Below are 22,684 nucleotides of genomic sequence, written 5' to 3' on the forward strand. Positions count from 1 at the left end.
TCCTCACCTTTTACCCTCCTTTCTCACTGCACCGCTCTAGAGATCAGAAGAATCAACAGCAAGTGGTCCCTTTCATCTCCTCCTCCCCTTCCCCAGCCACGCAGTGGGTTAGTCAGGTCCTGCCTTCTCTCCAGCCAGCCGTGCATTCCTGGGGATAGCTGAGTGAGCCCTGGAATCTCAGCACGGGGTGAGTTTTCTGTTGTACAAGCTCAGTCCCATATCTTTCAATTCATGAATATTAAACAATTAGAGATCACAAGGCCTTCTCCATCTTTCACCCTTTAAAAACATAATAGCTCTTTTATTTCATGGCACTTAAGTTTGTTTATTCAGCATGATCAGGGCGGCATTCAGGCTATAGCAAGCTGTTAAATATTTACCCAGGAGGAGGATATTTATACATGAATCAGCAGCACTTATCAGTGTGTGACGCTGGAAGTCAGGTCCAGTACCCTCACAAGCTAAAAAAAACTGCTGTACTGAGTTGCATAAAGGGTGCAATAAGTGTCCCTTTAGAAACAAACTCTCCTTTAAAACTATCCTTCATGGTATCGGAAGTGCTTCACACAGTGAGGCTTACCCTGCCACCGCTAAGTCCTTCGCAGTTAGACATGACACAGTCGTTGGTCCCAGTGAATCCAGTTGTCTGATGGTTGGGGTGGGAGAGTATGAGGTATGCACGAAACCGGGAGGAGTGCTTGCTCTGCTGTTGTGTGGAAAGTCGAACAGGGAGAGGAGCTGTCCATCACAGCGCCTGCATCAGTGGTGGTCTGCGGGCTTCGGGAAGCCCGTTAGCCTCACCAGAATCCCAGCCCAGCTCACTGGTAGCCAGACCAACTGTTTCTTTCCATCCCTGTGGCCCTTTCAAGGTTAAAATCCCCCTGCTCTCAGAGAGGCACATAATTCAGCAGTAACAGCATGGACTCTGGGGACAGCCAGGCCTGAGTCCAGATCTTGACTTTACCATTTTATGGTTGTGTGAACCCAAGGAAATTTCTTCTTGCTGAACCTCGATTTCTTCACCTTTAAAATTACAGTGATATTTCCCACCTCATTGAATTGTGGGATTACATTAGATAATGAGAACGCACCTCGCCACAAGTGTTAGTTCTTGATAATCACAGAAGAGAATGCAGAGAGACGGGGCCCGGCGGCGAAGCGGCCGGTGTTTTGAATTTCTCCACACCTCCACTTCTCCCATCGTTATCGGTAATTTTTGTTTAGTGCTTCTATCTCAGAAGCAGAGAGAGAGAGAGTTTCAAGTTTAGAGGATTACCGACAGACTATTTTCTTTCCTTGTATTCATCATAATGGATGATTAAGAGCTTACCGTGTGACATTTTATACAGGTCAAAGCCATTATAGTCAATTTCGGGGAGCTGTCCAGCTTATTTTTTGGAATTTTATTATGCTAAGGATTGTTGCTCTAAGCAAGCTATGAGAAGCCCGGATCTTGGTATTCTCTATGTTATGCAGGTATTTCACCAGTAACTACAGGATATAAATATTGGGCTTATTTTTGTTTATGCTATAGAATTTTCTTCTTAATCTGTTTTCCATCCTAACGGTACCATTAGAACCTCCGGTTAGATGTGTGCCTTCTTTGTACTTTTTCATACAAAAGAGGGGATGAAAAGCCTTCTTCTGGTTCATAAGAAGTCATAGGAATTTTCCTAGTCTTCTTTAGAGTTTAGCCTAATCTGATCCAGCGTCTGCTCTGAGAGTAGCAAACGGAAATGAAGTTCTTGCTGATTTTGAGCAGTTGCAGAGCGTGGATGATCCATTAATGTCATCGTAGTCAAATGCTGTCTTATAATTTTCTCTGCTGTCAGAGTTGTGCTGTTTAGGTTTCATCTGAGTAGAAAAAGTCAACAGTGAATATTTCCACTCTGTGTTGGCTTCTTCACATCACCTGAGGTTTTACTTTTTATTTTTTGGGGGGATCTGGGGGGTGGGATTTTTCATTCCCTTAAATAAATAAAGATAATATTAATTTTTACCAGAAAACTTACTTTCAGAAATCTGTAGTCAGTAGGGAAACAGGCTGCGTCTGGGGTCCTTACAGTAGTTATGGGTATTGTTTCCTGTATCCCAAATTCTAGACTGAGTCTATCTGTTCTAAACTAGTTAGGAATGGTTTTCTAGACTGTTACTGTGAAATGTTTTGCTTCCTTTACAATCTTATAATCATGGGAACTTGGATAATGAATAATCACAGCACTAAGGGATTTTAGGGGTCTTTTTATATCCCATCATATTACAGAGAGAGTTTAAGGGGCTTACAGAAATATATAGTACATTAAAATAAAATTCAAATAAGAAAGACAAATTAGGCCTAAAGGAAAGTGAGAGTAGGAAAGAAGATGAAAGGAAAATCAAGGATAATATATGAAGTACATGCTGTAAGGTTCTGAGCAATTTCTTCTAATAATCATATGCTGGCTAATTTAAACTGAGAAGGGAATCTCCCTGCAAGTTTTGAAAACTGTTACTAAATCAACATTGTGTCTTTGTTCTTAGATCAGTGATTTTTGACTGTACTTCGAATTGAATATCAGTGTTGACTTGGACTAGTTACAGATGTCCTACCCACACTGGCCCATAGACAGGGCACCAGGTAGCACAGTATTTCAGAAAATGTTTAGTTAGTTGCCACCTTTTGAATATTGAGAGATTAAATAATCTGGATTTCTGGCTGTACTTGAAAAATTAGGCTTGCATCCATCTGTGGAGCAGCGGAGAGCTATTCCCACTGTGCATAAAATTGCCAGTTCTCTCCATTCATTTGCCTCATCTGCCTGGGCTGGGTGGACTCCGGAGTTCGCAAACCCCACCCTAGACTACCTGCCTCACGTTAAAAATGAGGACTGTAAAGCCCAAGGCAACAGAGAACTAGCTGTTACTATGATAGTTTAGTTCACTTAAGGTGTTTAATGAATGACTTATCTTTGCCCAGAACCGAATTGAGCATAACAAAGAATATAAAAGTCTATGTTTCAATAATGGGTACAACCCACTAATGTTGGTAAGACATTTATACATGCCAGTCAAAATTTGCTAATTTGTACTATTGTGTGATAGAATCATTAGTTGTTATGAATCCTTAGTTGTTAGTCATGGGTAACATGAACATGCCGATTTAACAAAATCGATTGACATATAGAAATGTAATCATAAAGCGAAGCCCACATTCTCACCATCGTTAATTCAGGCAATTGGTGGGCAGATCTTTGTAAGAGAAGCCGAGGCTGTTTGGAGTTTCACTTCTTAATTGCTTGAGCCCTAAGAGAAGTGTCCACTGTACTCTTGTCCTTTCAGTGCACTTGGAGGCTCCTCAGCTCTTCACATTCCAGCTTTCCCAGGAGGAGGATGTCTCATTGATTATGTTCCTCAAGTGTGCCACCTGCTCACCAACAAGGTAAAAGCAAGCCCCAACCCCTGCCCCGTGAGTCTGCTTTCTCCAGTGTAGCTCCAACCGAGCACTGTCCCGCAAGCGCCGTCCTCGAACCCCATCTTCTTAGTTTCACCCTCCATCTAATATCGGCCTTTCCTGCTTTGCATTCCAATTTATCGGTTTCTCTCCCTATTTCTTTGCCCTCCTTCTTCCTTTTCTAAGGAGTCTGACTTCCTGTTCCAGCCTTACTTTCATCTGTTAAACATATATCTTCTCTTTCTTGAAATTTTTTATGCCCTAATTTTTTGCTAGATTTTATACCTTCTTATAGCTTCAAATTTTTTAACTTTATTTTCCAATTATTTTATGCATGCATGCACACATGCGTGTGTGCGTGCGTGTGTGTGTATAGACTAGTTAGTATTAGGGTAATCCTATAGAGCCTTATCTCTTGCTGCTTTTCTGTACCTCACTTTTTAATAGTCAGTTCTTGATTTTCTCTGTCATGTCTAGGAGCAGTTTGCTAGAGTCCTGGTCCTGGGGGCAAGGTTTCCAGGTCAGCTGGTCTTTCAGCCAGGCACATCAGATTATCTAAAGCTTTCTCTCAGCTGCATTAATGAGCCATTACATTGGCAAGTAGCTAGCTGAGTTTGCCTTAATGGTTGTTGTCAGATGTGTCTAAGAAGTATGTCCGGCCAGTGTATTTAGCTAAAAATTGGAGATAATAATCCACAAGCAATACTGACTTTCTTCTCCCAAGTGAACTGACTCAGTTTGCTTAATTCCCAAAGTGCTGTTTACTTTGCTCCTATTGACTTCGTCACATTGGCTTAGAAAATAAATCTTTTGTTTGTCTCTTTCATTCAAAAGATAGCTCATCTCTACATAGAAAATAATATTTCAAAGGCTTCAGTATTATTTTTTAAATGTCAGAAAAACTAAAATCTGGCAACTCTGCAGTCTGTGGGCTTGGCACAGATTCCAGAGTGTTTAACTTTCATGGAGTGGTTGCTTCTCATTGGACCGAATTTCCCCAGCCTCTACCCTCCTACGAAACTGATCAGAGGACAGAATTCTTATTTACATTATGGGACTTTGCACTGCTTTCAAATCTGTGTCCCAGTATTATAGAGAAAAATGCAAATTTGGTCTTCCAAAACCAAGAAGAAAAGCCTTTTTAAAGCTCTCCAATTGAGATTAATTTTTAGTCATACATTTTCCTCAAAAAAAATTATTATACCATTTTCCCAGAAATATAAGAATCAGTTCATTTTTCTTATCTGGTTCCCTTTCATTAATTTCACTTGTCTTTTAAAATTGATGTTCTTCTGCTTGCTACAAACGAGGACAGTATGGCTGCTTTTAGAAACAGTCTCTTCAAATGAATTTCCATAATTACATTGGAATCTATCTTTATAGCCAGTTTTGTTGTGGGTTTCTGTTAAAATGGTTTTCTGTTTTTAAAATCAAGTATACAGAACTGTTTTCATCTTCTTTTTAAACAAAGCCACTTAAACAAACTTATCATCTGTTTTTCTTTTCCCAAAATAACATTTCTGATCCTGCATTAAGCCTGCAAAGTAAGCACTGTTTTTATAAATTGACATAAACCTCTATTATATAAATAGAATTGTTTTACTGTTAAAGGGTACAACGTGGCTATCAGTACCAATTGTGTCAAGGTTATTTCAAGCACTTTATCTTGAGCTTTTGTTAGCTATGGAAACTCACTATAGCTGCAGCCAGTATAAACAATTTCGGGGGTCTCTTTCTCACTGTTTTTTTGCAGTCATTGTAAGGGCATTATAAGGGATGTATTTTTGTGTTAGAAGTTGATGGGTGAATGACTAACTTTCAGATGCCTAGCTTACTGAGTTCACAATTTTTTAATAGAAACTGTTATTTGGTGATAACAGGGAAATATAAAAAGGCAAAATAAAATCTCCTATTACGACACTCCTTATTCTGAATATTAGGAATTTAAAAAGAAAGAATTAAAAACATTATCCTGCCTTTTCAATAGGAGTTGTAGTTCAGGATAACCAAATAGCACCATTCGATGAGAGGAAGCTCTTCTTTATGCAGAATTTCAGCTGACAAATGCGAAAGGAACAGTAGAATTCAAAAATTACCATTTTTCAGGCTCTAATGAAATAATTGATTCAAATAAAGTTTTGCCACAGTTACTAAAACCATGAGGTGTAGTGTTGGTGGGGAGCTAGATCCTCACATGCTTCCAGAAGTCTACCCCATGGGTTACTCACTATGGCAAAGGGGAAACAGCTTTTTACAGCGGAGTGATCTGGCTGCCATCACCTTAACCGATGATCAGACCCAGTCTCACCTATGAAGTTTTCTTGCCAAAAATATTTAACCAGAATATATTCACCTTTAGCTCTAACTTCCAATTTATAGGGAACATAGAGCATAATGGAGAAAAGGGAAAGAAACAAATCAGAGAATCTAGAATGCAGAACTAGCCCCATCTCTTTGAAAAGTCAATGTCATGTGCAGGCATACACACATAGAAATGTGGACACACACCCAGAAGGTCCTGTTATTCTAGATGAAAAGATTTTCTAGATAAATTGCCTGATCTCTGATTATATCCTTTTTTTAAAAGAAAATATTTTGGGGACAACTGGGAAATTTCGAAAAAGGACAGGATACTAGATTAATTCAGACAATGATTGCTAAATTTGTCGGGTATGATGATACTATACTTATACAGGAAGTGTCTTGTTTTTTGGAGATGTATGCTGATGTATTTAGGACGAACTATCATGATGTCTCTAATTTCCTTTAAAACATTTCAGCAAGCTTGATTGATAGATTGATAGGTAGGTAGATGGCTAGATGAAGCAACTAGACCAAATATTCACAGTCGTTGAATATAGGTGGCGGAAATATGAGTGTTCTTTTTACTATTCTTTCTCCTTCTCTGAATCTTTTAGCTTTTTCGTAATAAAGCATTTGAAAATTTCCTATTCCACTTCTCAGCTTTGGGTTCCTATTCCAGGTGCAGTATGTGATTCAAGGATACCACAAAAGAAGAGAGTATATTGCTGCTTTCCTCAGTCACTTTGGCACGTAAGTTCTTCTTTGCTTAAACCGTGTGTCAGAGTGCCCTCTCTTCCTGATGAACCTGTGACAGCCTGACTGAGAAGATAGCGCTTATTTCTCACATATGATACCTTTTCAATGCCATTTTGATTCTTTTTGGTATGTTGCTTGCTCTGAAGCTCCCAAGAAGCCTTTCTTTTCTTTTTTTTTTTTTTCTTTTAACATTCTTTAGCAAATAATAAAAATCGAATTTCTTTCCAGGAGCAGCAGCATGGCTGGCCCCAAACACAGCAGTTATCATGGTAGCAAACCTGCTTGTGATAGAGTTCTTTATAGTTTGCACAGCACTGTCACCACCCTCAGCTCACAGTTGTCATGAGGTGAACCAGGCAGGTATTAGTGACACATTTTGCTGAAGAAATCCCTGAAACTTTGAGAAACTCAGTCACCCAGTGGAAGTCACACACCTAGAAGTGGTAGGGCCAGGGTGGGAACCGAGGTTCTCAGGACCCCACGCCCCACCGTGCCACACGGATTTGGGGAGGAAATCTAGCATTAGACACAAAAGTGATGACTCCTTCTTGGGGTTAGGAGTTGGAAGAAGGCACCTCAAGGGAAAAAGGCAGCGTGTAACCGCAGTGACAGAGTGGGCCCCTCCTGCTGCTGCTGTCCCCTGAGCTTGTCCCTTCCTTCACTTTGCCAGTGGCCGTGCTGCTCTGCAGCTTCGTTTCCTTAATGATGGCAGAGGCCTTACCAAGCTTCTACCCAGGGCGGGTCTCACTGGGGGGAATGCAGGTTCCCCACAGGCTGCTTTAGATGTTCAGCATTCAACCCATTTGGGGAGACTATAAACACTAAGGGTTTTAGTGGCCCAGTTATATCCCACCTTTTTGCAGAGACGGTTTATGAATATATAGAAGTAGATACAGTAACACAAAATTAAAATTTTAAACAAGCGAATGAAGAAATGGGGACAAAGGAAAGTGGGACTAGGAAAGAGAAGATGAAATAACAAGTAAGGTATTAAAGGTCATTCCCTGGGATAGAATTTTACAAACTGTGGCATGATTGTGAGCAAAATTTCTGATTCCTCAGAACAACTTCAAGAAATTTTCTCATCCGTAATGGGATTTTTCATGTTTCCAAAGTAGAACGGTCAATATCTAAACAGTATGACTGTCTTTCACATACTTCTTTAATACTTAAGATTTTTTTCAGCTTTATTTATAAACATTTTGAGAAAGTTAAGATACTGTAGTTAATAAATGGCTTCTGATTTTTGAGTAAGATTATCTTTAGTGTATATAATTAAAAATAAAGAAACTAGCACAATGACCTCCAAAGTAAGATGCACACATACCACCTCACTCCATCGATGTACAAGAAAAACATGAAAATTTCGCTTACAATTTTTTCAAAGTCTCAATTCTTCTTTAATATACATTTTTGTGTGTTTTATTGTACATTTAATACAGTAGTGCTTGTATGCAACTATTAAAATATACACAAATACTGTTATATTACTGTACTATATGCTTGATGAAAAAGATTCTTTGCTTGTTTTTGCTTATGGGATGCAGGATCTAAAATGTCTAGATATCAGTGTTGTAACATTGAGTTAATTATAAATTCATGAAAAGAAATATAACCTGGTGAATAAAACTGTTGACTTAAGTCAGAAACTCTGAACGCTATCCCAACAGTCTCGGTGCAGGTCGCTTAGCCTTCAGACGCTTAGGTTCTGCCCCTACAGTGGGCACAACTGTGCCTTCCTGCTTAAACTGGGTGGCCATCAGTGTTAACGGTCTGAATGGCTGACTCAGCCCGGAAGAAGGCATCTCTAAGGACGGCAAAACCCTTCCTGTATGGATGACAGAGAACAGTAATCCTGTCCTCAGTGTGTGGTTAGGGTTGTCACATTACGGTGACATCCCACAAGCCCTCAACTCTCGAGAGAAATGGGGGAGGTGAGCCTACCAGAGCCCTGCCCAGGCCCTTCAGTGGCCAGGAGCCTGACACGTGAGGTGGGCATCTCCCATCTAAACCCAGAGTCCACCCAGCTAATGTTTCTACACTGTCCTGAGCCCGGTGGGGAGGACAGGGGGACATGAGAAAGGATTCCAAGTACTTTGGAAGAAAATAATATATAATCCTAAACTTAGTAATATTGTCCTTGCTCATTACTGTTTAGTGGCTACATGAAACTGAGTCTTAACAATTGCTATACAGACAGTAGTGTCGCTGCTGACCTGAGTTCTTAATTTGTCCTTTTACTCATAACTAGTAACTAACATTTGCATAGCATTTTATGGTCTATCTTATTTGTTTGAAAATATTATTATATTTATTTTACAGATGAGGAAACTGAGGCTCTGAAGGTTAAGCAATTTGCCTGAGGTCGTAATAGATGGTAAATGGCACAGCTATAACTTGACCTAGATGCTGTCATTCCAAGCAAGTGGTGACACTCGCTTGCCTTAAATGCATCCCAGGTTCAGTCACCCCGATTTTATGAATGTATTCTTTACTTGACTCCATCTCTTTTATGCCGTATTTTTATGAGAGTTTTTGTGTGTGTGTTTTTTATGACTTAGAGGTGTCGTGGAATATGATGCAGAAGGCTTTACAAAACTCACTCTGCTGCTGATGTGGAAAGATTTTTGTTTCCTTGTACACAGTGAGTATACTTTTGCTATTAGCATGTCAGCGTGCATTTGAAAATGTGCAAAAGTTCATTTAACAAAGAAGATGAGAACCTTTAATGTCCTGACTTGGTTTCTTTTACTTTAGTGTATTTCCTGCATGGTTTTAAAGAGAAAATACCTTTAGTGGTTCTCAATCAGGTGTAATTTTCCCCTCAGGGAATGTGTAGCAATGTCTAGAGACATTTTTGATTGTCATGATTTGGGAAGGAGTGTTGTTGCTGCTGGCATTTAGTGGATAGAGGTGAGGAATGTTGCTAAACACCTTATAATGCACAGGACATCCACCTCCTCCCCTCCACCCCCCCCCCGCAAACAAAAAAATCATTGCATGCAAAATGTCAATAGTGCTGAATTTAAGAAACCCTATCCTAGCCAGATTTCTGTTTCAAAGTTTTTTCCAGTATCAGGTCTCACAACTTTAAGGATTACTCAGAACATGCTTGCTTTGATCACTTGGTTATCATCCTTATTAAGTGAAAAGTCTACAACTTTGATAATATATAACAAATCTTAAAGGTGATACAGCATTTTAATATAATCTCAACATCACTTTTTAGTTTTCTTCCACAGAGTAGTATTTAAATGTTGTATTGCGTTAGTCAGTCAGTCAAACTTTGGTCCAGCTTTCTCTTGATGGATAATTAAGAGTCTTTTTGTTTATTTCTTTATTACATAAGAATGAGTGACCCATGGTGCCAGGTTAAAGTTGCACGTTGCTATTAGTATGTCAGCTAATGGTTGCAAGTTAACCAAAATGTTTATTATTTAGTAATTTGGTATGCTAAATGCCAAGACTTGAAGCTAAAGGCATAAAGTTCCAGCTCTCTCAAGTTGAGTTATAGAAAAGCAGTGGGTTTGGGTTGACTTTGCATGGTAGCTGGAACTACCCTAGACTTAGTAAATGATTTTAGGAAGCAAAGCTTCGGCCCTGTTTAGCGAAGCCATCACAGAGTGTAAAGATACTGACTTGAGATTTTTCCTTCCTGGCACATTGGCCTTCTTGGCTGCAATTCGCTTAGGTTAAAAGAGTTCTTAAATTAATTTGACTTACCTGATTTCATAGTAACAGATAGTTAGGGAAGAAACCCAAAAATGTCCATAGTAGCAGAGAGAAGAAAGCCTCTGATTGAAACATAACCCACATGTAGATAACTGAGAGTTGGCTATACCTGTAAGGAGTTGGTTCTCCCTGCCCTTTAGGTGTTTCTCAATGATAACCACCTTGTCATGCAGGGCTTTGTATTGAGCTCCTACTCTATAGCTAGTCATACATTGGGACCATCTTTTCAAATGCATCTGAAAAATGTAAGTATATTGCTTTGTGTTAATAATGTGTATGGATAAACAGAGAGTTGAAGATAATAATTTTAATCTTGAGTGTGCCTCCAACTAATTACAGGACCTTATTCAATCACTACGTCAAGGCTTCTTCTACTTTAGTTTTCTCTTATATACACTGGGGATGTGGTTGTTAAGTCCTGTGGAGACGTTGGCCTATGAAGCTTAACCTACAATACAGGGCCAGGTAGAAGAGGAAGCCTCACAGTCAAGGCCTTGTGGCAGTCTCCTCTTTGCTCACCATCTTCTGTGGCTCTGCTGATACTTCCAGCCACAACTTTTGATTCTGACTATATATGGAGCTGCTTTGGCTTTCCATTTCTGAGTCATACTTCCTTTGTGAGATCTCACTTCCTGTTTGCCATATCCACTTTGCCTCAGCATCTGATCCCAGGAATTCTGTTTCTAGCCTATTAACTCGACCCCAGGCCCTGATTGCATCCTTGGTTTGTCTCTCATGACCCTGGACAGTAGCTTGGGTGATTAGTCTGATGTAATTCCTCTAGTCCAGTTCAACAAGAGGCGTCTGTACCCTGCCTCAAATGCTGGTGGCAACAGTTAGAGGCCTCTCAGAGTGGCTATGGGAGAAGGACATAGAGGGAAGGACACACAAAAGGTAGTCGCAAACATTAAATTAGATGAATGCTTCATCCAGTTTCTTTATCCCAAAGTGGCATGAAATCTCAGTTCTTTCCTGGAACTTACTTTCCTAGCTATGGTTCTACCTGCAAAAAATGACATCAGATATAAGAAAAAGAAGATATTCTTGGCATTGCTCATTCTAATCTGTGTTTTTACATGCAGCTCAGTGGTAGCTAGCAAGAGTGATGTTCAGGTATAAAAGAGCACTCGCCTCTCAGCTCCCGGCAGCTCTGTTGTCAGGGTCTCCAGTATTGTCACAATTCTTGTTCCTTTGGAAGGTCTGTTCCTCAGAGAATATTCTCTCCATGGTATTATGTGTCCAGTATTTCTTGCAGCTTCTTTTCTACCTTCCTATCTTAGCTTTTCCGAGTCAGACATGCAAAATCTAATCCCAAAGTCATATTTTCACTTACTGTTGATTACCTTCTTTAGAAACATAGAACTGCTAGGCACCTCTTAGAGCAGCCACAGGGACCTTGGGGTTTGTTTAATTTACTTTTACCAAGTGTTTCCTCAGGCCGTGATCCCTTTCCTCCCCAGGCTATTCACTTGTCTCTTAGTGTCACTGCCAACGTTGGGCTCTTCTGGCAGATAAAACCTTGTCTCTGAATCAGGGGATTTGATGCTGTTTCCTGCTCCATCGTTAACTCGCAGCCTGTCTTTAGGTAAATTATTTCTACCCTTTTCTTCGTTCTTATTTCTAAAATGTAGGACCTGCTACATCAGAGTGAAGCTTGGTTAGATAGCGTGTTTTATTCAGTCACACAATTAAGCATCTTACACTTACCTTCCCTTGGAAGCACCTGTTTGCTTGGTTACTATACTCAAGGGACCTCTTGTTCCCTTTTTTTCCATAAAGATAGGGATGTGAAAATATGGAGCGGCAGAGACTTAATGACAGAACATTACAGTTAGTTTTCTGAGATCTCAAGAATGTGAAAAAGGAAGCAGGAAGTGCCTAGAGATGGAGCCGGTCTCCTGTGGCTGGCTCCACTGCTCCATGAGCTTGGAGACCTGGCAGGACCCCTGATAACATCCCTGCTCTCCCCCATCTCCGTTCTGCCCAGGCCCAGGAAGAGGACTGTCAATAGGGCAGGTGCTGGCAACAATTCTGAGCATTTTGGATGCTAGAGGGAAGAGGCACTCTCTCTTGAGACAGACGGCTCAGACCTCAGACTGTGTCAGTGAGTGGAAGCAAGAATGCCTTAGGGGAAAACATGGCACATATTCTGGGATCTCTCAGGAGACACTGCAGCTTCCTGGCATTCTGGTGGTTCCAGGAGTGAGGACCGTGGTCATGATCATGGCCGTAGAGAATTTTTGTCCATTTATTGTGTCTTTCCTTCTTTCCTTCCTTCATTTATTATCAATATATTGTAAGACTTAGACCCATAGCAGAATCAGGGACTTGCTCCCATCCAGAAACTGTTTTTAGGAAGGTTTCCTGGCCATCATCTGAGAATTATTTGTAGTGGTTATGTAGTAATTCTATGTTTGCCAAGCTATTTTTAACCCCTGGAGGTAGATGTGTTCTGTAAACCAGCTTTTCAGAATGCTAGGTGACAAGAGAACCAGATAGCAAGGCACAGAAACAGCACAAAAGCAACCACTGGGTAAAACGTCGGCTCTTTCTCCTGGGTTCCTGTCACCTGCACTATACAAGAGGAGGCAGCTGCCTGAGTTAGCAGGGTTGCTGCTTAGAAGGGAAGGTATTGAGATCTGTGGCTTTCAGGACAGGTGAGAGAGTCTCTGACTGTATGCAAAGCTATCTTTTCTCGTTACTTGTAAATTATTGGTAAATGACCCTTTGAGTCACCCAATCTGGACCACAAGCCATGTTTCCCTGGTAAAATACCTGTTAGACCAAATCTGACCATTTTGGATGTTCCGTTTCATTTTTTCTCTTCTTTGCCCCTAACTCAATTAATTTAACAGAGTTCCGAGTTTACTGAGAACCCACTATCTGCTCAGTACTATGCCAGGTCCCAGGGGGTATAAATAAATAACTCAGACTTGACCTTAAGATACTTAGAGTCAGGCACAAGGGTTGGGAGCCAAATCACACGCTCAGCCTGTTTTGATGTGGCCATCAAGCTAAGGTGGTTTTAATATTTTTAAAGGGCTGTTAGGAAAAAATACAAAGACGAAGAATATGCAACAGAGATGGGAAAGCTTATAATATGTACTCTTTGACCCTTTACCAAAAAAAAGCCAAACCCTTATCTAGTTGATGAGAAAAGAGATCAGATGAAGGTAAAGCTACAATGGTATGCATTTTTAAAAACATTTTGTGAACTTGCCTACTATATGCAAGGCACAAAGTGATGTATGTCAGAGAGAGGACTCTATATGTTTTATGTATATGAAAGAGACAGAGCTTCCCTAATGGAGTCTAATGAGAGAGACAGACAGTAAAGAAGTAAACTAACAAATATATAGATTTCAAATGACAAATACCATAATGGAACAAAGCAGAGGACTGTGAAGGAGACAAAAGAGGGCAGTTACCGTTAGGATAGTCAGAGAAGATGGGTCGTAAGAGGTGACATTTCAGCTGAGACGTTAATGAGCAGCCATTTAGAGAGTCAGGGGAGATTTCAGGGAAAGAAGTCAGCTGTGCAAAGAGCTGCTAAAGGCAGCAGAGAGCTTCGCGTGAGCCAGTGTGGCTGGAGTAGAGGGAACAAGGAGAGAGTCATATAAAATGAGGTTAGAGAGAGCGAGGGTCAGATCAGCTACTGCCTCACAGGCCAATATGTATCAGGATTAAGCAGTAATAAACACTTGAAAAACACTTAAAGCAAGATAGGAGTTTATTTCTCACTCATGTATATGTAGGCAGTCCAGGACTGGAATGACAGATCCAGAGGTCACATAGGACCCAGGTTCCTTCAGGCTTTTTACTCCACTATCCCTTGAACGTGGCTTTCTTGCTCACAGTCCAGGAAAGCTGTTGGAGCTCCAACCATGCCATACACAAACACAATAGAAAAAAGATGGAAGAAGGGTACAAATCTTCTCATTTACTGAATCTTCTAAGAAGTCTCATGCACCGCTTCCTGTTGGATAGATCTTTGTTCTATCCAACACGTGAGCTAGGGCAGACTAGGAAGTATGGTTTTTTAGCTGGAGCAGCAAATGCCCAGTTAAAAATCAAAGTTGGCCTCAGCACGTGAGCTAGGGCAGACTAGGAAGTATGGTTTTTTAGCTGGAGCAGCAAATGCCCAGTTAAAAATCAAAGTTCTTTGAGTAAGAAAGAGAGAATGGATATTTAATAAGCACCTACTAGTCTCTTTCCAACCAAGGCAAGGCGTTTGGATTTTTTTCTAGGTTAAAGTCCCTTCAGGAAATAGATGACACATCACAGCTGACTTCTTTGTACAGGTAACTAGAGAGAATTTAATGGAAGGACTGTGTTCAAAGGTGTGGACAGGGTTAAAAAAAAACCAAAAGGTATGATTAGCAGCAGCAGGGAGTCGGTACCTTATCTAGGCCTGCACGCGAGAGGAGAGCGTGGTTGCCAGAAGCCAGATAGAGCTCAGTTGTAAGGAGAGGGCTTCCTGGCAGGAGCTGGGAAGGGCCTTTGGTAGAGAAACATAGCTGCTGCTAACCTGTGGCCGTGCAAGAAGGGCTCTCTCTCCTTTTATTTCTTTTGGCTCTGTTGTTAGGTACATACACGTTTATAGTTGTTAGGTCTTCCTGATGTGTTGACCTTTTTACCATTATGAAATGTCCCACTTTGTCTCCAGTGATATGACTTCTCTTAAAGTCTATTTCATCTGGCATTTATATACTCATGCCAGTTTTCTCATGTTTATTGTTTGCTTGGTGTATTATTTTACATCCCACTGCTTTCAACCTTTTTTTTTTTTTTTTGTCTTTATATCTAAAGTGTGTCTCTTGTAGACAGCACATGGTTAGGAGTTAGGTTTTGCTTTTTTAGACATTTTAACAATCTCCTCTTTTATGAGAGAGTTTAATCCATTGACATTTAATGTAATTATTGGTATGGCTGGATTTGGGTCTGCCTTTTTGAGATATGTTTTCTATTGGTCTCGTTCCATTTTTATTCCTCTTTTACTGCCTTATTTTGTGTAAGACAAATGTTTTTAATGTACCATTTTAATTTCTCGATATTTTTAGCTTTTTTTTTTTTTTTTTTTTGCGTTTTCTCGGTGATTTGTCTAGAGATTTTGATATGCATGTTTAATTTAACACAATCTACATAGGTTACTAGCAACTTAATTCTGGTAAAATACAACAGCTTTGTTCCTTTTCTTCTCCCCCTGTGCTGTTATTGTCATATATATTACATCTATATATATTATAATGTAAACACAATATAGCTTGTGCTATTATTGCTACTAACAACTTTATATTTTCAAAATAAATGAAGAGAATAAAAGAAGTATATCCTCTTTGTAATTTGCTCGGTCTGTAATTTCCAGTGTGTCTTTAGGTCTTCGGTTGCTCTGTTCCTCCATTTCCTAGTTGTTACAGTGGGTATAGAGGGAAGCGGCAGCTTTATTTGGTGTAGGGGATGATGAGATTCTTACTCTGGTTCTTCTCTTCATTTTACATAATTAAAGTTCATACATATTTCTTAATATTATTCTTTCAGTATGTCTTTATCTGTCTATCCATCCATTCATTCATCCATTCATTATTTTTAAGCTTACATTAAGTCCAGAAAACAGTTATTTTATCAAGAGAGCTAAGTTTCTGGTAAAACTCTTTTTTTTTTCCTAAGCTAGAGGAAATTGGCAACTGCAGACTAATTCTGCTAGTCATTTAAATAATTCTTTCCTTATAGGCCTTTAGTCAAGGCCAATAAGTTAAAAATCAGGACAGCTTTTGAAATTTTAAGTAAAATGCAGAGACTTCTGTTTATTGCTACAGTTGCCCCTTCCAAGCTCTGATTTCGTCAGGCTATGCGACCGCCACTATACCCGTGGACATTATTTGCCGTGATGTAGCACTGTCATTTCACCACTCAAAGGCAAAGCTATCACCATAGTAGCTCTTAGTTCCTGAGCAAACTCACGTGGACTCATCTCCTTGCCACAGAAATAATCACTTGTAAGATTTTTAGCAGCAACAAACAAGGTGTTTACTAGATAATTCAGTTTGACAAAAACTATAAGATTTCTCGAACTTGCTTACTTTTGAGATACAAATCACATCTTTCTATAAATAGATTTGAAGTGCAAATCAGAATTGGTAAAGAATCATAATGAACCATTATAAGAACCATAATGTTATGTATTAGAATTCATTTCAAACCAAATCTATAAAAAGTGCAATATTATTTTAGAATTAATATGTTTACTAGAGATCAGGCATATATAAAGATCTGTAGTTTAATTTTATTATTTCCAGTAGTAATAATAGCTATCAAAGCAACAGGAACTAAAATTGATTATTACCAAAAAGTGAAATCAATCAGTTCTCTATAGTTCAAATGATAAGAGAATATGGAAAAGGATAAAAGAAATTTACATTTTCTAAATGCCTTTTTGCTTTGATTATGAGAACTATTTGGTCTTTTAGGTACTTTAAACATTTGGGTAATTTTTATCCCGGACTTTGTTGGAGGTGGGTAGCCCTGCCAGGCAGTGGCGTTTGTCTTCCGTCACACACATAAACGAGCGCCCTGTTCACAGTTTACAGCACAGGGAGCTCTCGTCCTTTAGCAGCCACTGTTGCTCTGGTGAGTCAGATTGAAACTTGAGTTTTGTCTTTAGAGTCTACTTCCAGAAAGACTTTTTTTGTGAAATTTCTGACACTGATTTGAGAATTTATTTCATTAATCTTCATTGGGAATATTCTCTTCATTCTGATACCGTGGATTATATGACATCTTTTTAATGACCTTACAAGACTTCTTGTAAGGAAGGATGCTGTAAATCAGATGCATATTACCATTCAATGATTTTCCCCCTATACCTTTTATATATGTTGTATGATTCTTTTCAGCTGTAACTGTTATATTAAAGTAATTGCTAAAGTGAGTTTATCTGATCAAAGAAAGATCATGAAAACTTAGTGATTTTAACTTAAAAGCTTATGCAGCTGCTTTGAAATTAATAAATTATAACTCAAGGAGGCATCTAACTCAGTGAAAGAAAGTAACTTTCTAGTATTGATCTAATTCAGTATAACTTTTTCTTAGAATTAATCTTGAAGTATTATTGACATTGGTGAAACTTGGACATTATTTTGATGCAAAGCTTTTGCTATTGTTGAAGGTAATAGTTATAGTTATAGCAGCTAATAGGTATTGTGTGTATACCATGCTCCAGACACTGTTCTCAGTACTTTACATGTATTTGTGTTACTTAATCCTCAAAACATCCTTTTTAGAGTAATTTCTAGTAGTGCCCCATTCACCAAATGACAAAAATGTGGCTCAAAAAGTGTAAATTGAATATATTTACTGTGACAGAGATAAGATTTCAATCCAAGAACTGATTCCAGAGCCCATGTGCTGAACTGCATTACTATTCTGCTTCAGATTGTGGGAGCGGTGTCCCCAAATATGTGATCAGTGTCGAAAGTCTTGGGAGCTTCGCAGAGAACCTGTAGGCCCCAGGAACACAAGCAGAGGGTCAGTATCCAACCATGCAATCTCTCAGGAACATGAGTGGACGTCTCACCAAAGATGTTACTGATCTGGAGGCAGCGAGGCGTAAAGCTAGTGTCAGGTTGGTGTCCTCAGTGATGGTGACAGGTCGTCCAGCTGTAATCCTCTGCCCAGTGGCACATATATACTGGCTCTAGGGCCACTGGTTTCACTCTGTGGCCTTAGAAAGAGCAAAACTAAGTGGCTTAATTAAAAAAATTAATGAGCTACTAATAATCAAAAACTAGAGTTAACCTGTTTAGACATAGTGAATGTGATCAATTATAATAGTTCATTATACGAAGAGCTTGGAAATCTACAAAGTCAAATGCTACCTGAGCCAAACAGGCAGTGTAACATGGGAGTAGCCCAGGCTCTAAGGCAAGAGGGAGTGGTAGGAACTGTGGCAAACTGCATGTTCCTTTACACAGTTTTGATTTTTAAAAAAGGAGTACAATTCAAACCTTTCTGTGGGCTGTATCTATCCTAATGGCCTACAGATCTCTTTTTAAAAAACACTTTATGCTAAAAATTTCAAACAAACAAACATAGAGAGAAAAGTATACAAACCCCCATGTGCCCATATTGCAGTTTTGTCTACCTTGTATTATTGATCTCGCCCTCCTTTTTAATTTTTTAAAAAATTCTTCTAGACTATTTTGAGGCAAATGTGAAATATCATTTCACCTATAAATAGTGTTTATTTCTAACAGATAAAGATTATTTTTATGAAAGATGTATCCAGAATAACATTATTGTATCTACTTATTTAATATCATCTAACATCCAGTCTTTGTTCAAATTTTCCTGTTTGTCTCAAACATGTGTTTTGTTTGCTCATTTGTTTGTTTGTTTTTACAGTTCATTTGTTCATATCAGTACCCAAATGAGTCAGGGCCTACAAATCTTGAAAATCTTTCTTTAGAATAGATGTGGACCCAAATATTGGGTGGATATTGCCACCCATTTTCCTTCTCCATAATTTATGGGTGAAATTGTTTCAAAATGAGCCCAGTAGGACAGGAAGGCTGTAAGAGCATTTCAGGCAGAGAGGCTAATGTAAACAAAGGCACTGAGGGAAGAAATAGAGCCTACGTGAGGAACTGGAAGCAGTTTAGAATTCCTTGAATGCAGAATGGATCCTGGGGAATGGAGAGAGAGAGAGAGCTCAAGAGGCAGGCAGAGCCCGGAACTCATATAGCATTGTATACCGGGGGGACAAATATGGACTTTATCCTGAGGATAGCAAGCAGTTTTTGTAGAGTGCTCAGTAGAGAAGTGGCATTTATTTGCTTTTTAAAAAAGACACTATTTTGGTGTTATGTAGAAGATGATTCGGCATGTCTGCTTATCCCTCACTTTACAGTAGAGGAAACTAGAATGCCCAGCGGTAAAGTAACTTGCTGAGATCTTGCAGAAAGTTGTTGAAGGAAACAGCATTTGAACTAAGAACTTCCGATTCCAAAACTCTTATTCTCAACCGTTCTAAAGCTTCGCACTGTGTGTGCCAGGGCACACCACTGGGTTGGGGCTAGGCAACAGATAGGCTACTGATTGCTTCCGTTCTTGGGTGAGCTGGACCCCATGGTCAGCGACCTCTGCTAGCCTCACATGTTTTCTCCAGTGTGCCATAAAATCACAGCATTGCGGAGCACAGTACAACACTATATTGCCTCTTCTATAACAGTTCAAAGATCCTAGATATGTACGTGGTGAATAGAGTCTTAACCCCGGTATACACGATGCATAAGGATTTCCTAGTTCCTTTCTGCAAATGAGATCCTCCAGGGTTCCCCGGTATTATTTCTGATGCTCTCAACTGTGAATCTGTTTCTTTGTACTGTGAGTCTTTTGAACTCTCCCCAGCTTTGAAAAGGTGGATTAAGGATTCCCTATCTCCAGGGAAACCATAGTACTTGCCATTGATAAGCAAACTTTGCATACAGGTGATCCTAGTGAAGATAATTGCAAAAAGGACTATCAGTGCGATTGAGGCCAGGGAACCAGTGATTACATTCACATTTTAAATGCCAGCCACCCAGCATTCTCTGACCTGTACCACTGTCTTCACTCAGTGTCCCAATAAAGATACCGATTTAGTTGCACACGTTTTCCAGTTAGTCTTTCAGTTTGGACATGGAGTCTTATTTTGCTTTATAGGCCTGAACATTTGTAGAAATGGGTTTGCCTTTTTATGTACTCTCAGGTGACGGCCGAATTTAACGCCATGAACATTTAAGCCTATTTGTTATGTTAGGCACCATACTGAATACTAAAAGATATGGGGCTGAATGAGATGTGTTCCTTTTCCAAAGGAACTCACCATCTAATATAATCAGATTCCCTGAGGCTTTGGCCAATGAAAGCTGTCTTGCTCTCTCTCTCTCTCTCTTTTTTTTTTTTTTTTTTCAGGTAGAAAACACTTTTTAATTTTTATTTATTTTTTTAACTTTTTTAAAACTTTTTTTTAATTTAAAAATTTTTTTGCATTTTACTTTTTAATTTTTCCTTCTTCCCCAATCCCCCAAAAGCTGTCTTTTTTTAAGTCTCTTTAGCTGTGCTAATATTTCTTATTTTTCATTTGGCTATAGCTTGGAAACCTCATATGTATTGTAAACTCTTTCCTGTGTCAGACAAATTAAGAGAATTTACAAAGTTTATCCTTAAGCTCTTGTTTGATTGAGACCTCAGAAATGAATTGTGGTCTCAACAAAGCATCTCCAAATGGCATAACTTTTGTTTTATGTTGGAAGAATGGAGTGGGCTGAAACCCTTAGTTCAAACTGTTTCACCGCAGTCAGTCAATGAGAAGGTAGAAGCCATTTCGATGGGACAGTGCTTGAACACTGTATTTATAAGATGAAAACGTCAGTTGGCCTCAAACCAAGAGGACAGAATACTTCAAAAGACCCATTCTTCTGGGAGGTGAACAACCCAAGATTGCAGGCTCAGTGGACTCCACAGAGAGTAAACAAAAAGAGACTATACGCTCTAATGTTCAAAGACAGTTTATTCCAACATCATGCATTGTTTCCTCTATTCCAGAGATCATGCGGGCTACAGAAAACCAGCACGTTTGCAATCGTTTCTTGATTTCAGCTTTTCAAATTTGATTCTTATGACAACTAGAAAATTCTAGATTTAACTTTGGTAACCTGAGTGCATTTGTTTTTTAAGCCACATTTTGACCCAACAAGGTAATAACCAGTGGTTATAGTGCAGAAGTGGGAGTAAAGACCTCGACTTCTACTTCTGATTTCATTTTGTCCGTCAAATGAGTTAGGTCAACCTCACTTTCCCCATATGAGGTAATCAAATCAATTAATGTTCTTAGAGTAAGCTAATGGGCAGAAAATTAAAAAGCATAGTGGCTGCTACAGTGATTCCCCTCTATGACTCCTGGGTATTTCCGATTTGAGGGGAACAGGAAGGTAAGGCTTGGCCAAAATTCTCTGGCACGTGCTGGCTTGTTCTTTCTCATGCGTTCGCACGCACACACACACCCCCCTCAGTGACAACGGTCAGCTAGCTGCATGCTCCTGGAACCAAGGCTTGGAGAAAAATAGAGTAACTGTCCCTCTCTCTCTGTCTGTCTCTTTCTCTGTCTCTCTGTCTCTCTGTGTCTCTCTCTCTCACACACACACACACAAATATTTATAGGGACCCTTCCTAAGAATGTTCCTTTAATACTTTTTTTAAAATTTTGTTTGAATAGACAATATAGTCATCTAATTATAAAAAATACACACTATGAAAAGTCCCACCCTCAACCCTGCTCAATCTACCCTGTTTCTCTTGTCACTTTTATTAGTTTTTTAAAATTCAGCCTAGCAGTTTGTTTATGTGAATAAACATAATACAAATATATATTCTTCATTTTCTTCTTTCTTACATGGAAAGCAGCATACTGTATACCCTATTGGTACCTGAAACAAGTATTTTTGATGTCTTGTTATACTATGGATGTGGCATTCCTAACCTCCCCTCATCTTGGTTACTGAGTTAACTCAAAGGCTCAGAACCTGCAACTCTCTGGCTCTTATAAATTTAGGTGAGATTTATATTATGCTTCTGTCATTCCCAAGTTGTTGTTACACATGTCTCTTCAAAGTATAAGACTTTTTAGTATTTCAAAGTACTTTCCCATTTATCATCTCATTTAATTTGACTCTCCTAAATTCCCATGAAGTTGGAAGGGTAGGTATTGTCCTTGTTTTTAAGGTGAAGAATTGCATGAGTCACACACTGGGTCTAAGGACTGTCTTCTGTACCTAATGCCACTTTTCTCTTCTCCAAAAACAGGAGAAAACTGCCTTCTATAGTTTTGTTAGTACTTCTCCATATTTACCATAGAGTCTTTCATGGTTTTTAAGAACTTTTTATTTTGAGATAATTGTATATTCACATGTAAGTGTAAGAAATAATAGAGGTTCTGTGTGTTCTTTACCTCGTTTCTTCCATGGTGACATGTTGACTTACTATAGTACAGTATCAGCAATCAGGATATCGACACTGACATAGTTAAGATGCAGAGCATCTGTATCAACACAAGTGCCATTTTATAGCAACATCCCTCTTGTCTCCCCCTCCTCTCCCCTCCCCTCACCTCTCATCTCTCTCATTTGAAATGGGGTTGATTCTTCAGGAAAGCCTAACAGCTGCAAACAAGCAATTCCAATCTCTATGGCTAACACAACAAAGGTTTATTTTTTTTATATCAGTTCAGTGGTGGTCATCAGGGGGTGGGGGGAAGATGCTGGCTTCTTCTGCCTTGTGACTCCACCATTCTGTATAGTCTCAGAATCCTCCATTGCACCTTCTGCTTCAGGCAGATCAGGGATTATAAAGGCCAAGTCTAGAAGTGGCATTTATCCATCCCGTCCCTTGTCCATCAGTCAGAGTTTAGTCATCTGGCCCCACCTC

General features: G+C 39.3%; 1 protein-coding gene across 1 annotated transcript in view; it reads left to right on the forward strand.

Annotated features, from left to right (window-relative positions):
* The window catches only part of BABAM2 (BRISC and BRCA1 A complex member 2), a 349,865-nt gene that overhangs the window by 267,533 nt on the left and 59,648 nt on the right, over positions 1-22,684 (forward strand). Inside the window, exons 8-10 of the mRNA XM_006910348.2 lie at positions 3,319-3,418; positions 6,414-6,484; positions 9,052-9,134. Coding sequence (XP_006910410.1) covers positions 3,319-3,418; positions 6,414-6,484; positions 9,052-9,134 — 254 coding nt within the window. The remainder of the gene's footprint in view (positions 1-3,318; positions 3,419-6,413; positions 6,485-9,051; positions 9,135-22,684) is intronic.

This window comes from Pteropus alecto, unplaced genomic scaffold, assembly GCF_000325575.1.
Source record: "Pteropus alecto unplaced genomic scaffold, ASM32557v1 scaffold61, whole genome shotgun sequence".
Lineage (NCBI taxonomy): Eukaryota > Metazoa > Chordata > Mammalia > Chiroptera > Pteropodidae > Pteropus > Pteropus alecto.